Here is a 17319-nt window from a genome sequence, read left to right as displayed (position 1 = left end):
AAAAAGTAACAATCAAAACAAACATTGTATTTAAATTAACAACAAAATAATTAGCATTGAATCAACCATAAGATAAGTTTAAATGATTATGAATTGTTATTATATATTTTATGAATATATATATTATATTAAAAAAAATTGCTTAACATTTAATCTTCTTTTCATAAAAAAAAAAAAAAAAAATTGTTGTTTTATGGTCGACGAATATACTCTTTTAGTCTAATTTTATTTTTTGTTATTTTTTTTTTCAACTAAAAATATATCAATATTCAAAAATGTTTATGAATTGTTAATTTGTTAAATGTTTATGAAATGTTAATTTGTTATATGTTTATGAGTTGTTAATTTGTTAATTATTTATGAATTGTTAATGAATTATTATTTTGTTAAATATTAATTATGAATTTATTAGTTGTTAAATATTATTAATTAATTGAAATAATTGATTGGTAATGAATTATTATGTTGGTAACACTTTGATTGGATGATTGTTATGTATTATTTTGACATTTTTCGTATTGTGTCATATTGTATAGGACCAAATCAGTTATTATGGTTACTATAAAATAGGACCTTTCGTCGTTACATAAAAATTATCTAAAAAAGTAACAATCAAAACAAATCGCGTATTTAAATTAACAACATAAAATAATACAATAGGTAACAACCATCCGGCCATAAGTTGTAAATGATTATGAATTGTTAGCTATATAATTTTAAAAGCGTGAATATATATATGTTAAATAAAAAAAGATTATCTAAAAAAGAATAGTTAAAGTTCTTCTTTTCATAAATACATAAGTTAACGATAAAAATGTAAAGATTATCTAAAAAAGTAACAATCAAAACAAACATTGTATTTAAATTAACAACATAATATAATACAATAGCATTGAATCAACCATCCAGATAAGTTGTAAATGATTATGAATTGTTATCTATATAATTTTAAAAGCGTGAATATATATATGTTAAATAAAAAAAAAATTATCCAAAAAAGAATAGTTAATGTGTGTGGACTTCTTTTTCATAAATACATAAGTTAACGATAAAAATGTAAAGTATGTAGAAAAAATGTATTTTCTAATATCGTTGTACGTTATATATACTCTTTTAGTCTAATTTTATCGCCTTATGCGAGGAGGTGTTGGTTATTTGGTCAACTAAAAATATATCACATATTCAAAATAGAGTTCTAAACAAATATTACGATGCGGTAAAACAATTTCGATTCTCAAACTAATTAACTTAAGATGATTCTCAAAAATGTCTTTGCCATCACATATGTGTCCTTACTATCACATATTAAATTTGCCGCATATCCATGTTAATTATTCACAAGATATATAATACTACATAATTCACATATTCCCTACAAATTATTAATTAGTTAATATAATTTATCTTTCATTTCAAGAATAATGACTAATTTAGTTTTGTATGTATGTTCGGACTCTTTCATGGATCCGAATGTTCCCCATGCAAGATTACGGGCCGGATGTTCCCCGAGGCCCGATACTTACGGGGGGCCCTCTCGTTCACGAGGGGACCTTTATTTAGATTTATTTAATCGCATTGAATGTTACGTTTTTAAAAAATAACCTTTTTTTTTACATTGAACACAAACTTATTATGGGTCGCGTTTAGGCATGTTGGGGGGATATATGCCTTAGGCTCCGCCCCCGTAGGCTTGCGGCGGAGATGGACGGATATCGGAGGACCCCCCACACCCTCGCGTCTTGGAGATATTGTTTCGGGGCGCCGGGAGGAGGACCGCGTGTCCGTTGGTCGGAGTACGGCCAGGATTGGGCGCTGCATCCGGGGACGCCATGGTTGAGTGGTGGAGGCCGGTGGTGGAGGACACCATACCTAGATGAGGCGGATGAGGCCGATCCCATTCCGAGAGGAGGGCGTTCACGGTGAGTCCATCCGATTACACTTCGTTCCGGATGTGGAGGTCCTATTTGGATTGCCTACGTTTAGATGGAGAGCCGAGATACCGGGTATACATCTTACCGGTACGAGTATACATGGAGGAGCGTGATAACGTTGATTGGGCGACGTTATGTCACGCCCGAACCATGGCACAGGCGAAACACGGCACTCGGTGCCGTGCGCGTGCGACCGAGCGAACCACGTGGCCGCATTAAATCATCGAGGCATACATGAGCGGAATATAACGTGAATGCATAATGAGCCTTTATAAAACGTAGTAAGTCATAATACTTAATAAAAATACTTGTTTAAACATGAGTGCGGAAATAACATGAATGAGCCAAAGATGGCTAAACACTTGTACGTCTAACATAACTAAACCGACTAGTCTTGAAACCCTAATCATGAATCTTGACCGAAAAACGTACTTACGTTATTTATTTTTACCTATAAATGCATGACTAGTAAAATAAAGATAACCGACTAAACCCGGGAGATGAGATGGGGCTCTGGGGGGTCGATACGAGCAAATCTTTACGATGCGTGCGGCGTCCGAGCGTTGTCGTGAAATGCGCCCCCCGGCACATATGTGTGTGGATTTTTCGGTTCTCCCGTAATATAACATGAGACATGAAATAACATGATAATATAGACAAAACTCGGACATGAAAAGACGAGCATGAGTACATATATATATATAACATATTTTAAAACATATCGTTGTACAGTTTCATGGGCATGGGAAATCACCACGTTTTCGTGGAGCTGTACCTGGGCCGGCCAGTAGCATCACCTCGTATAAGGTAGTAAATCACTTACGTGGGCGAGAGTCCGGTGGACGGCGGCCCCATTTTGATCGGGATGTGGTATCGTGCCCGATGGGTATTGTAAAATTAAGGTATCGTCTTATCGGGCGGAGCGATCCTTGTCACGGTGGCTACGTAGTTTCGGGTAAAACAGCCTTTTAAATTTACATCCCCAAAACATTAACATAATATAAAGAAGTCTTTTCCATAATTTTCGTGAATTAACTTGTACTTGTCTTGTAATCATGATTTCACGAAATAACTTGTAAACATGGTTTCATGAAATAACTTGTAAATATGGTTTCATAATATAACTTGTATTTAGCATGTATGTATCTTGAGTCATGGTATGGACATAGTTATAAAGTACAATTGCATGAAAACTTGTAGACATATAGGATATTCATGAAATAAGCATTTTTATTCAAAAACATGCGCAAGAACCCATGGAATACAAGATATGGGTTTTCATAGATTACGGATGATTCTCAATAATCATAAAGAAATATTAAGAACACAATGATGGAATTATAACAATTCATACATAATATAATCATGGACATGGACCTAGGGTTATCATGAGCACGGTATTGAAACCCTAGTTTTGTATTGAAACCTAGTTTAGTAGAGAAATCATAATTTTATGGATTTTGAGGCGCGGGGAAGAACAATGATGTTCCCACACGTAGATAGTAACTCTACATACCTTAATTGCTCCAAAACTTGAATTAAAGACTTGAGCTTTGAAGAGAATTTCCAAAATCTTGAATTCTTGAACCTTGAGATGGGTTTTCTTGAAAACCCTAGTTTTGAAATGATAAATTTCTTGTTTAGATTACAAGGATATATGTTAGAATGGAGTTGGGATAATTAGAATGGACTTACCTTGGTGTTCTTGGTGTTGGAGGAGAGTAGGAAGGTCGTTCGGGCTTGAAGGAATGAAAAATAATGATTAGAAGCGATATGGACGAATATATATCGTTACGGAAAAATAAAGGGCCTATTAAATAGGCGTATTTCAAAATACGGGCCGTATTTGGAAATGCTCCGTATTTTGAAATATGGAGATCGCTCGTTCAGTAAGAAATGGCCATAACTTCCGCGCACACGGATGTCCGTTTGACCCCCGTAAGATACCGGTGGAAAGGTATTTCAATGCTCTACAACTTTCATCAAGGAAGTTTTCTCAAATTCCAAACACGTTTTGAAATACGGCCGTAAAGTGAAATACGATCCGTATTTAACCATATGACCTCAAAATGTCAAATTCCGAATGTTCGTAAATTCTTGGTTTTCGGCTCACGGCACCGTTCATGGGCGTAAATTGGAATACGACCCCGTTCAGCGGGCGTAAACCACCATATCACGGTCGAACGGAAAAATCTCAATTCCCACATTCTTTATCTGATTTTCTAAGTCTAGGATCGTGGTTAAAGCTTAGGTCAAAGATACGGGGTGTTACACGTTACGCGCTTCATTAGCTGATGAGCGGCCTGTGAGGAATTTAGAGGGACCCAGGATTCTTGACTTCGATGAGTTTTTGATCCCGGTTAGTATTTAAAATGCTTATTTGTTCATTTAAATTATTTATTTAAATATATATATATATGTTACTCATTATGTAGTAATATTTTATATTTTAGGATTCGGCGCCAGCAGGTCCACCAGAGCCACCCACTCAGGCGTTTTCTCATGGGTCTGTCGAGCCGCCGGTGTCTTCCCATATGACCACCGAGCCACGGGTAGGCTTTTTATTAAAATTTCTTTTATTCAACATAAGGTCAATATAATATATATATATATATATATATATATATATATATATATATATATATATATATATATATATATATATATATATATATTTGATTATTTAAAGTACTTATTTTAAATATGTATGTTACTTATTATTTCGTTATTTTGATATTTTAGGATTCGACGCCAGCGGGTCCACAGGAGCGACCCATTCAGGAGCATTTTGGTCAGCCTGCCGAGGCAGAGGTGTCTTCTCATGAGACTACTGAGGCGCATGTAAGTTTTTTACTTAAAACTACTTTTATTCAATATAAGGTAAATATTTATTTAATTTTTATAACCTTTACTTGGACTTCGAACAGCATCTCGTCCAGGAGACTACCTCATATTCACCATCACACTCATCTGAGGAGCCTACAGACCCATCTGAGGAGCCTACTCAGGCGCCCGTTGACACACAGGTTTGATTAAATAAATAACGTTAATGTATTCAATATAAATAAGAAATGGTACTAATTATTATATACCTTTCAGGTTCATCCTTCGGCGCCTGAGGTGGCGACTCCAGACGAGGAAGTGGTTGAGTCTCCAGACCTAGCTCGGCTCGAGGTTCGAGCGTGTCGGCGGAACAGATCCCCGAAGAAGCACGTTCTAGTCAAGGGCGCACGGGCTGGGGAAGAGGAGATGATCATGACTTGGAGCGTCCGGTTGTTAAGAGGAAGAAGGACGATGGAGACGATGGCGAGGGCGGTGGGGATGGCATGAGCCTTAGGCTAGTGGATAGTCTCCGCATACTACATGTGGGACCCATCCACGATAGTGTATATACATTAGTGTTATACAATTTATCGTAAATATTATATATTTTTTGCATATTTATATATATTATCTTAGTTTTTATTATTGTTTATAGTTTCACATCCTAAATTGATAAAAAAAAAAAAAAAAAAAAAAAAAGGTGACACATTCGAAATAAAGTTAAGCATTAATTTAAAAATAAGACGAAACCCTAAAAGATAAATAACGTAAAGCTAATAACTACAAGTCTTCAAACAAAAAAGGACTTCGAGCACTTTTCAACCACTAAAACGACAATCCAAAGTATTGCGTATTCTTTATGTATTGAGCCTATCTTATTAATTGTACAAATATAAGTAGGGTTCTATATAAAATATTGAAGTTTCGGAGTATCAAAGCATGATTAATATACGGCTAAACTACGTAAAAAGGAGTGAAATGGAAAATGGCGGACTACTATAGCGAAGAAAATAATGCGCTATAGCTAATATCCATCTATCTATAACGCAAAATACTGCGTTATAGGACAGCCAAGAAAACTCCTTTAGCGCAGTATTTTACTGCGCTAAAGCACTTAACGGTACCGTTACGGTTAAGTGCTTTAGCGCAGTATAAAGGTACATTGGTAACTTTTTTTTTTTGTTGAGGTATTTTGGTTAAAAAAAAATTTTTAAGCCATTTTTGTTCCGGACTCAAATAAGTCTTGAATATTTGTGTAGTTGTAAATCACTTCATAAAGTAAATTTGTTTCCAAATTAAGAAAGAGGTCATTCATTTTGACACAGACCAAAAAGGAAATAAGTTCACATAAGTTGAAACAGATGGAGTAATACATATTGTCATCTCATTAAGCATATAATAAGAAGTTTAGAGTTACAATATTTTTAAATATAAAAAAAGAGTCATTCTTCCTGAGGAATGACTACTTACTACCAACGTGGCTTTTACTCTTTTAGATTTCTTGTATTTAGAAGAAAATAACGACATTCAAAGGACGTGCATTCATTAGAACGCCTTCGTTGCCTCGCAAATGATGTCAAATAATGGTCAGCAAAATAGCTAGACCCGATTATAGTGGCCATTTGGCAAAGTTCCTAAATTTACTTGTTCTGGAAGCGCTTTTATAAATAATACTCCATCCATCCCAAAATACTTGTCGTCCTTGTCCCAAAATACTTGTCGTCTTTGTCTCAAAATAGTTGTCGCTTTATTTAACCAAGACAAAATTAAATAGCTTTTTTCTCATTTCACCCCAGCACTCATTAGCAACAGTTAAAAAGTTCTCATCATTGATGTAGAAATATTTACTGAGAGATTACATCATGAAATATGTTAAGAGGATAAAATAATCAAAATGCTACACTCATAAATGCTTTCTTAAGGGCGTGTAAATGGAACAAATGCGATAAGTATTTTGGGACGGGGAGTATTCAACTTGTTTCCCCTTCGCGCTCAAAAAAAGTAAATCCTCACCAGTCGTTCATTTCCTGTCCATCCAAAACACGCTCAACCATCCTATCATTTCTCCTCTGCACATGCTCCCAAAAAACGTACTTAGTATACTTTTCATACCAGAAAGTCAATTCCTGGATCGCTGATGAAGCCAAATGTAGAAAACAAACATTTCATCTGTAAAATAAAAGCTTGAAACTAGACCAAGTGGCTGAGACAATTTTCCAGCAGTCTGACCCCTCTGGGTTAATGTACGGCAAAAGAAAGAAGCATACACACATCACATATTGTTCCAGACTGGCAAAGTTCCAACTAAACAGACAAATCCATATCAATAACAGTAACTAGGTTATGAAAAGGCACAGCAAACAAGATAAGCAACGAACCCAGAAGAGAAATCAAGCACATTAAGTATCTCAACAAATAAATGCCTCAGTACCGAGATATTCTAATGGCAAAACCACCTATCTACTATTTCCACAAACCCAGAGAAAAGGAGATAAAAGCCACAAGGATATACTCCCTAACAGTAAATACTGCAACGCTTACGGACCTGACCTACGCAGTTCTTCTGCTCCATGTGCAAAGTGGCACTTTTCTCCAAAAGTGCACGAACTTTTGGCAAAGTTCTCACAAATTTTGGTTTTATAGTTACTCGTTGCAGAGGAGTTGGGGTTCTTCATCAGGGGTGCAGCAGCTGTTGTAACACTCTGAATAAGCTCACGGACCATTCGACTGGCGTGTTCAATCTGATCAATTGTACCCTCAAGTTCTATGTTCCTCAAGTTAGGATCCGACTCATGATCCCTAACAGAAAATTTGGCTCCAGTGACACGACAGATTTGCTTCGAGTTGACGCCGCCTTTTCCAATAATACGTCCAGCAAGAGAGGCATCTACACTAATCTTAGCAGTCGCAGAGGACCCAAAGCTGGCAGCTGCACCAAGGCCTGCAGGATTTGTCTCTGGTCGACTAACATACCTTCCATGCATTTGGAACATACCATGGGACTCCTCATGAAATGGAGCTGCTGGCCTGCCAAGTTCCAAATCCCCATGTGCATAATGACATTTGTCACCAAATTTGCAACCTTCAGCAGTGTTGTATTTGGTGCATAGACGAGTCTTAACAGCTGGAGGAGATGATCCATCATGGAAAGATGGTGGAGCTATTGAATTTCTAGAAGCTGCAGGAAACGCTGGGTTGCTGCCAAGCATTTGAGTCACAGCTTTAAGGCCTCCAGGCACATAATGCAAGAAGTGGCATCCTTCGCCAAATGGGCATCCCGTAGTACTGCAGAAGAATTAATTAATACATCAAACAAAGTTGCATCATGAACCATTAGGATCAAGCTTATCAGCAAGAAGATCAATAACAGCAAAAGCCTAAATCATAACAGTAGTTCAGAGTTTCTTCGCATATCATAAATATGGCTCTGTTTCTTAATTCTTGATTAAGGCGTCAAACATAAACATTCCACAAAACCCCTTTGTTGTCATGGCCATCCAAAACGACCAAAATTCATGCTCTGAAACATTAAGAACCAGAAAGAACAACACATGCAGGATCAGTCAAACCCCAATAGGTCACCTACTTTAAGGATAACTGCACATCACTACTCAAATTACGAGTCCTGGAACTCATACGCAAGTAATATTTGAAATTGGACAACGCACGCTTATCAACAGGAAAACAGAGTAGATAGGAATGAACAGAATAATTTCACATTAACCAAAACGTGATCATGCATATTGTTTTACTAGACAAGCACCAAATATGCGCACATGCTTCTTGAAATCCACCCATTGTGTATTCACTGCTGCACAAGCTTTTGACAAGAAATACAAAATAATATAATTAAGTGAACAAGTATGTTCTATCAATTTGCCTAGCAATATCTCAAAAAAAAAAAAAATAATAATAATAATAATAATTACTTCTCAAGATACTGTTGATTATCAAACATAATTTCACTTTCTCATGACACCGTTTAAGGATCAGCCGTATTTTAGCAATTTGGCCTATTTAAAATATTTTACAATAAAGAATGAAAAAAGGACAATTCTCAGATATATATACTCGAAAAGCTCAACTAGATCTAATATAAACCACCACAACCCAAACAAAATTTTAAAAAAAAAAAAAAAGGGAAAAAGGAGTTTTGTGTTTCCTTTTGGGAACTTTACTCAAATGGATAGGGATTTCTCTCTTTTCACATAACCGAAAACGACCATCAACATCCACAGGCAGCAAGAAATCAGAACAATAACCTCTTGGTATAAATTAAGTGGCTCTAGGTTAGTCCCCTGCAGAAGAAAAGAAAACACTTTGCAAACAACAGAGATTGAAGTTTTCTCATTGACATTTCATCTCCTTGAAAAGTCCTCTGCTCATATCACCTCAAACAAAAAGAGAGACTCAAGAGCCAAAATCCAAACTTAATTCATTGAGACAAATCTCTACCCATGAACCAAAGGCAACAGCGATTCATTGACACCTTTATAGCAAAATGTCAATCATCACGTCTATGGTCATTTTCACCAATCACATAAACGTCAGATTTTCAGATGGTACCTATGAATGTATCCCCCTTCCAAGTCTCTATGAAGGCATCCTCATCCGAAGTCTTTAGTGTTTTTTTTTTTTTTTTTTTGATGACATGGGAACCCGCAGCCGCTACCCTTCGGGTGCGCACAGGGTAAACCCAGCTCCTATGTAATAGCTCGCAAACCACACAGGAGAGATAACCCGCACTAGGCAAGCCCGTGCGACGAGCTCGACCCGGCAAGGCAAATCCCTGCTGTCGTAGGCAAGGGGTTTCGAACCTGAGACCTCCATTATGAAAGCCCCATGCTCAACCAACTGAGCCACCCTTGCGGGTAATGCATCCTCATTCCAAACCTCTAGTAAATGTATTACTACATGAAATAACTACACAGATTTCATCACCCATAATAATAGTCTGACTGTGTCAAGACAAGTGTAATATCCGGAGAATGAATGTAATAGAGCAGCAAACCAGATGCATACTATTTTTGTAACCTTCAGAAGCTGGTTTACAAATATCCAAGAAAAACTTAACAATCAATCTTGCACTTTTCTTCACAGATCCACATCTCAATATCCGATATCAACACATACTATACTGATTATTCATCCAACTAAGCACGAAAAAATTAATTTAATTTGACAAAAGAAAAAATTATAAACATAACACTTGAAATAATATTACACTTATATAATATAGGCCAACCCTTAACCAACCCACCCATTTATCACCTAACACATATTTTAGCCACTTGAAATAGGGGCAAGTTGAAACCCAACCCATTTTTGTTCAACCCATTTTCAACCCGCCCAAATCCGACCAATCCCACCCATTTGCCACCACTGCTTGTACACAATCAGCCAACTAGAAGAAACTAAAGTCCTTTCTATCTTTTGAAAGATACCAACCATGCACACCTATACAGACAAATTTCAAATTATTTATTTTTTATATACGTACAACTTCAAGTATGAATGTCCTGCCCTTCAGAATTTACCCATGAGTATAACAATCATCTAACCAGAAAAATTTGGTAACATTCTCCTTTTCAAAAAATATGCATCCGGTGATTTTTCTAATCAAATGACTTGAAGGGCTATTTTCTGCACATAGCATAATTCACCAAGACAGCCACAGAAGAAATATATCAAAACATGGTACCTGGTTCATGTCAAGCATGTACTCTTCAATAGGCCAAAAACAAGGCACCAGTAAATTCTTCTCACAAATTTGGTGCCTGTAGACAGAAAAAGCGAAAGCTTATTACTTCTGTCTCAATGTAGTCACCGATAAACTAAGGACATTTCTGCAGCTTTTTAGACCACTCTCTAAAATACAAGTAAATCCAACTATTACATCCATGTTCGTCTATCCTTTTTTTTTCTTTTTCTTTTTTTTTGGGTTGTTCTATGTTCATCTAAGCTTTAACCAGCTCCATAGCAAAAGCAGAATCTTAAATTGTTGATCAAAGTTTTGTTGACAAGTAACCAGCTAAACTTACCAGTATACTACTCAATCTTTCCAGCCTAAACATCTTGTCAGATTAATTGCATCTTCAAACAGCAACTTTAAGCTCATAAAACTGCTACAAACTTGCAATCATGGCACAACATAACCCAATTATGGATAACTTCATAATATTCCACCTAGTTTAGGGCTTAACCCAATTATGGATAACTTCATAATATTCCACCTAGTTTAGGGCTCTTTTCTGTCTTTTGATAAAGAAGAGAGCACCAAAAATTTTATCAGAGATATTATAACCTTTTTTGTTACATAAGGTGAATTACCAGCATGTCACTGGGTGGTTGTTGTTGTTGTTGTAAGGTGAATTACCAGCATGATCATATTGATGGCACTCTTCAAAAAATCAAAATAGAACAATTTCAGCCCCCATCAAAAAGGCCATATGTGATCCAATGTGAACATAGCCTCCAACAAAAATTCACCTTTGAGGCCTTGGCCAAAAAAATCCTTGATAACTATTTTAACCTCATACTCCTGTTACATGGGTTGACCATATAAATATGTCTGACCTCACAATCATCTTGCACAATTAACTTTGGTGCCTCTTAACAGAAACCAAGGAGAGCACAAAAACCACAGAGCAACATCATAATCCTAATCTTCAAACTTCCAAATAAATTCTTCTATAACCTGACTCATCAAGAAGAACTGAACATATGATCCAACATTTGTACTTGTAGTTTGGCTCTCTTATATTGACGTAATTCTCGAACTAGGTGTTAATATGCACATAGTGAACCCATTAATTTTTTGTACCTCTCCATCTTAAAGATAACTGACGTATTAAGAATTAACGTCCTTGTGTCAGTTGACGGCTTGACGCGTAGGCCAAAAACTTAATGATGTCTAATACCACTAGCAGTGATATATCACGCCTAATCTTATAGAGAAAAATAGGCACATCAAAAGAATCAACTTAATAAATGAATTCACTGCTTTCCAACCAACGGGTAAGGATCACATTACTTGGGATGGTACATGTTAATATCATAAAACCCCATGTCCCCGTCCATTCATAAAACCCTTTGAACAAGTTGTTCTCTTAATTAGTTAGCCAGAAACACCTCAAGAAATGATATCACTTAACCAATTGAGACTTAGAACGCCAAGAGGAGAAGGTGTGGAATGAACACATTAATGCAAAGAAGCAGGAGGCAGCTAGTGAAGTCGCCCCAGAAGCATGATCACTTTTGAGACGTTTCAAGATTTTGTCACCTTGAACATGCTTGAGACGCTTTTAACCAGACATGAAAGCTACATCAGACATTTTGACATTCTATAGGATGAACTAAGCACCATATCTCTCCAACTTTGGTAACTCCGGGAGACTTCAAACGCACTATTTCTCATTGATTTTAAAAGTGAAGCACGAAAAGCGAAAAGGGAGAAGTAAAGCACACACTTCTTTACCGTGAAGCACACATTTACGGAAAACTAAAAGTACCATACATACATGATTTAGTTCTAGAATAATTAAACTCAATTAAAATAACTAATTTCAACATTTTACATATAATGATACTGATATTAATCCAACTCCTCAATATATCCAAAGAATTTCTCGAAGGAGTCACTTTGCAACTCATTGTTTGAACTGCAACGGCTTCGCCAATGAAGCAACGGCCCCTCGCTTTAAGCAACAAAGAGATGGCTTTTTAATAACATGCTATTTCTAAACATAGCTTAAACATGTTAGCTCACAAGATTAGTGATTCTTGAGATGCGATAGAAGTGGCTCGTAACTAACTTATCACAATACACGAGTTTTGTGTCCAACTTGAGGGCAAAGCAGTGAAGAACAAACCTAACTATTGTATTCTCACAATACATAATTAGCGCCACACCTTTTTATCTTTATTGTGCTTCAACCAAGACGCACTGAAGGATTTATGATACTAGACTAAGATCCGAAGAACCAAAGAGAGAGCATGTCATGAAACAGAATCGCTTGAGACGTGTCAAAAAAGAAGCTCGTGTTGAAATCACTGAAAATTCTAAACTTGATTAAACATGGGTCAAACATGTACTAAAATTGTAAGATGAGCACCAAATTGAAACCTGGAATCATCCTTTAGAAGATGACTGTGCTACACACGTTAAAAGGTATCTCTACAATAAAAAACTCCTTACTTTATGACGGCGAATTTCTTGTGTAATCCCTTCTTTTTCCTATAAGTGAATTCCTGTATAATTCTTCACCATAAAAGGCATTTATTCCACTACATCAACTTAACTTCTTTATTTAACCTACATTAGCTTAGTTATCCTAAGTATAAATATCTCTCTCTAGTTAATGTTGACTTACAAAACCAAAGAGTCCAATCTTACATAAATTAAACTTGAAAATCCATATTTTGGAACTTCAAGAACAATGTCTATGCACACACAGAAAATAATGTGTTACTGCATAAAGATATCAAAGTTAGACAATTATGCATACATCCTAAAAGACCTTTCTCACTGAACCCTGTCGCACAGATACTTTAAAAAGATTTTCTTGTCTTGACCATATCAAACTTTGTATCCCATACAACACTTACAGAAATGTATGCCTGATACATTGTTGACCAGATCTAAACACTTCCTCACTTATTTGACAATGGCAGACAAGTATTCTTTAAATATTCATAACATGTCTAATTGTCCAAGAATGAACATTTTTCCTGACAATGTTTCTTTGTGTTCCCTCGAGGATGCAATGAACAAAGTTATATTCGAAAAACCTTTGAATAACAATGTAAATGGAGGCAAAGATAAAAGGAAGAAATGTTGGATGACAAATCACCATCTTGAAACTGGAAGAACCCACAAGAAGTATCACTTTGGTCAATAATAAAACATCATATTCTTAAAATCAGTTCATATACACGTATGACTTTAATGAATAGAACAATTATCGTGATGGTGGCTCACCAAAGTTTCTCACCAATTCATCTATCTGCCACTTCGTCTAAATATTTTCACCAAAGTAAGTCACAAATTATATAGCAACATTTGCAGGGCATTTACTTGCAACATGACTAGGTGTAGCATTATACTGGTTTATGTAAATGCAGTATAGGTAAAAGTTTTCCCCCACTACCCGCAAGAGTGGCTCAGTTGGTTGAGCATGGGGCTTTCATAATGGAGGTCTCAGGTTCAAAACCCCCTGCTTACGATAGCAGGGGATTTGCCTTCTGGGTCGAGCTCGTCGCACGGGGCTTGCCTAGTGCGGGTTACCTCTCCTGTGTGGTTTGCGAGCTATTGCACAGGAGCTGGATTTACCCTGTGCGCACCCGAAGGGTAGCGGCTGCGAGTTCCCATGTCATAAAAAAAAAAGTTTTCCCCCACTAATCAATTCTTTCATTACATAACCTGACCAAGTTTTCAATTCAACGTTTCTCAAAATCATCCCATTTCCTTTCAACAGCTGTTTTCAACTTAACAACTATTATCCCTGTAACACAGCTTTGGATGACCAATCCATTAGTCCAAAAAGGATTTGAATTATTGGAATAACTACAACATAGATCTTGATTAGAATTTGAGAAGTTAGAAATAAACAATAAATTACACTTAAGTACTTATTTTAGATGAGTTAAGATTAGAACCTGAAAAACTTTGTGCACGGCTTCGATTTGCTTCCTATACCAGTTGGAGTTGACTCCAGTTCTGTTGCATAACATTAATCAATTGTTTTACAGATAAATTTGTGTTATTAACCTTCTATTTGAAAGACATCTAAAAGCCATTTATCACTCGTTTACATTATCAGCTATCTTCTACTTTTGTGACCAATATAAAACCATTGAGTTAATAAACAAATTTGCAGGAAGCATAACCAGATTTTATTTTCTCCAGAAACAAGAACTTGCACTTTTTTATAGGTTTTAACTCTTCAAACTCGCGGGGAAAAAAATAAAAAATGAACTCTTCAAACTCTAATTCATTTCAAGGTGTACACAGAACATATTTCAAGGCAATTTATTAACACAAACTTGGCCCAGTTCCATCTAACAGACCATGTTTTATAAATAACTTCAACAACGTTCCCGAAGAGACAGAAGCAAATACTAAAACCTAACTTCTGGTAGGTATAAAAAAACAAAAAGGGCAAGAAAGAATTAAGTTCTTCTCCTCTCTTGCTTGCAAGAAATCAAATTTTGAGAGCTCAATCGTGATAAAATATTTTATTACATTAGTTTCAAATTTGACTTCGCAAGTTTTTCTGTAACAATTTTTAGTATCATACTTTAAGAATTCAAACCTTACATTTTGGTGTGTGGCATATCTCTCTACCAACCTATATCCACTTAGATATTGTCATCCACCACAACTGATAACAAATATATATAAGCCGAAAAAAGCCCTATTAATACAAACCAATATGCGTTTCAGAAAAAGAAATAACCAACACATGACAGCAATGAAAAACCCAACAAATAACAATATCATAAGCATTACTCCCTCCGTACCAATTTGAGTGTCTTGCTAAATATAGAAAGAGAAGCTATTTTTTAGCACAGATCAAAAAGGAAAGTAAGACACTAAAATTGGGATCAAGGGAGTATAACCTTGCTGCACCGAACAAAATGACGAATAAACTATTAAATTCAAAAACGTCAAGAAAAAGTGATATATTATTGAATTCAAAAAACCAGGAGAAGAAAAAGTAGCAAAACCCTAGATTTGACAGCACATACAGATAACAAATAACGAAGCAACCAAACAAAGACTAGAAAAGGAGGATGAAATGCAGAGGAAAAGTATAGCAGAAAAAAAAAAAAAAAGTTACCTTGCTTAGATTTCTTGAAACCACCAGCATTACCATTCATAGGACCATGTGGCCTTCCTCTTTTTCTACCACCACCCAACTCCATTGAACCAGCAAAACAACTCCTATTGATTGGACTTAGGCTGTGTTTGGCAAAAAAACAAAAGGAAATGGAAACCCTAGAATCTCAGAGAAGAGGAAGGATTGTACGTGAGAGAGGTGACTCTGCGTATCTGGGTGAGGATATGGAAAAGAAGGGGGGTAATTAGATGATACTCTTAACTTTCCAGAAAGAGAGTAGAAAATCACGTGCACCGATTTGGGTAACAATTTGATTTTGAATCGAGGAGAAAAAGGGCTCAAAATAGTCCATTATCTTTGGAGTTGGGCTCAAACTGATCCTAATTCTTTCGGATGGAGCATTAATAGTCCACGTTCTTTAATAAAATGGTACTATTCTTTCTTTTTTATTAAAGCAAATGGGGTAAGGGAAGGATAATTATGGAAGAGGATTACAATGTGGGAATCAAACTCTCACCTAAGGGTGTACAAAGTAAATTGACAAACCGCACCAAATCGATAAGTCGAGTCAAATCGAGAAAAAAACTCGACTAGTGATTTGGTTTGACTTGATTTGGTTTTAAAAAAAAACCCCAACAATTAGTTGGTTTGGTTTAAAAAAAAGTCTAACCAAACCAAACCAACCCGATATTACATGTATTCAAATTTTAAAATATTTTATACTTAAAAATATTTATTTGTAATGTAATTTATAAATATTTCTTAAAAGTTTTCGTAGTTTTTTGTTTTTTATCATATTATTTCAAGCTTGAACTTAGAATTTTGAACGTCAATAAATTTTATATCCCATGGATGTTAGTAACTCAAATAAAGTCCAAACCAAAATCAACTCAACACTAATGCTAACAAAAGAAATTCAATTCTACCACTATGAATGACAATAATGTTGGATATCTATTCTTTAGTTTTGCATAATGGTTTAGAGAGTGAAAATACATAACTTATTTTTTTTTCTTTGTCATGTAATTAATACTTATTAGCCGTACTTATCTTAGCATGACTTAGTATTTTTAGATTATAGTCATTTTCTTTATGGCTCATTAATTTTATCACGACCCAATGGAGGGCACGGCGGCACCGGCCTAACCTACCGAGTACCTCTTAACATACTTCTCATAATCATATCTAGGTGAGCCACATGGCTAACTCATAACTACCACGAACTGGAAAGACACAAGTTCCATCGAACATATGCACGTCTATATAAACATCATTAATTATGCCGGTATGTATAAGCTGACAAGGCTACCAAAAATAATATATAAAATATGAACCGATAAGGTTATGGGATATCTAGCTATGTACATATGTTTACGAGCCTCTATGTGGAGTATGTAATATCATAAAAACGGGACAGGACCCCGCCATGCCTAAGTATGTACACAAAAAGAATAATACCAACTAAACTGTAGCTTCGGAACAAATAGAGCACTTCTATGCAATCACTGATGAACAGCCTAGGGGTCTGGTCCGTCTCTCTGTCTACCTGCGGACATGAACGCAGCGTCCACAAACAAAAGGACGTCAGTACAAATAATATACTGAGTATGTAAGGCATGAATAACAACATGGTAAAAGCATGAAAATAACATAAGATAAAAGAAAAAAACAATTTATACCTCATAATACCTCTTGAGACGACTGTCATGCATACTTAACCTTTC

General features: G+C 35.8%; 1 protein-coding gene and 1 long non-coding RNA gene across 3 annotated transcripts; one reads left to right on the top strand and one right to left on the bottom strand.

Annotated features, from left to right (window-relative positions):
* Positions 1-4671: 4671 nt before the first annotated feature.
* Positions 4672-5097, top strand: LOC132034415 (uncharacterized). Its single transcript, XR_009409087.1, has 3 exons — positions 4672-4772; positions 4859-4957; positions 5031-5097. It is a non-coding gene; the product is annotated as an uncharacterized LOC132034415 (long non-coding RNA).
* A 1807-nt stretch (positions 5098-6904) lies between these two features.
* On the bottom strand, positions 6905-15852 carry LOC132035551 (zinc finger CCCH domain-containing protein 31-like). 2 transcript variants are annotated; one of them, XM_059425852.1, is made up of 3 exons: positions 15596-15852; positions 14412-14475; positions 6905-8039 (listed from the first exon to the last, which is right to left on the bottom strand). In XM_059425852.1, the coding sequence occupies exons 1-3, from the start codon at positions 15678-15680 to the stop codon at positions 7292-7294; spliced, it is 897 nt and encodes a 298-aa protein (XP_059281835.1). In that variant the 5' UTR covers positions 15681-15852; the 3' UTR covers positions 6905-7291. The 2 variants fall into 2 exon arrangements, with proteins under 2 accessions (XP_059281835.1, XP_059281837.1); XM_059425854.1 differs by having other exon boundaries at positions 14412-14472; positions 15596-15848.
* Positions 15853-17319: the final 1467 nt, after the last annotated feature.

Source organism: Lycium ferocissimum, chromosome 10 (genome assembly GCF_029784015.1).
Source record: "Lycium ferocissimum isolate CSIRO_LF1 chromosome 10, AGI_CSIRO_Lferr_CH_V1, whole genome shotgun sequence".
Classification (NCBI taxonomy): Eukaryota; Viridiplantae; Streptophyta; class Magnoliopsida; order Solanales; family Solanaceae; genus Lycium; species Lycium ferocissimum.
Note: the sequence above shows the minus strand (reverse complement) of the source record. Positions and strands in the feature narration are given on the sequence as shown.

What these genes read in the sequence shown, in the direction of transcription:
- LOC132035551 (XM_059425852.1), bottom strand. Translation starts at nt 15,680, where the DNA reads ATGGAGTTGGGTGGTGGTAGAAAAAGAGGAAGGCCACATGGTCCTATG. An exon ending in TTTCAAGAAATCTAAGCAAG is followed by an intron (nt 14,476 to 15,595) that starts GTAACTTTTTTT and finishes AATGTTATGCAA; the next exon opens with CAGAACTGGAGTCAACTCCA. An exon ending in CCGTGCACAAAGTTTTTCAG is followed by an intron (nt 8,040 to 14,411) that starts GTTCTAATCTTA and finishes ATTCTTCTGCAG; the next exon opens with TACTACGGGATGCCCATTTG.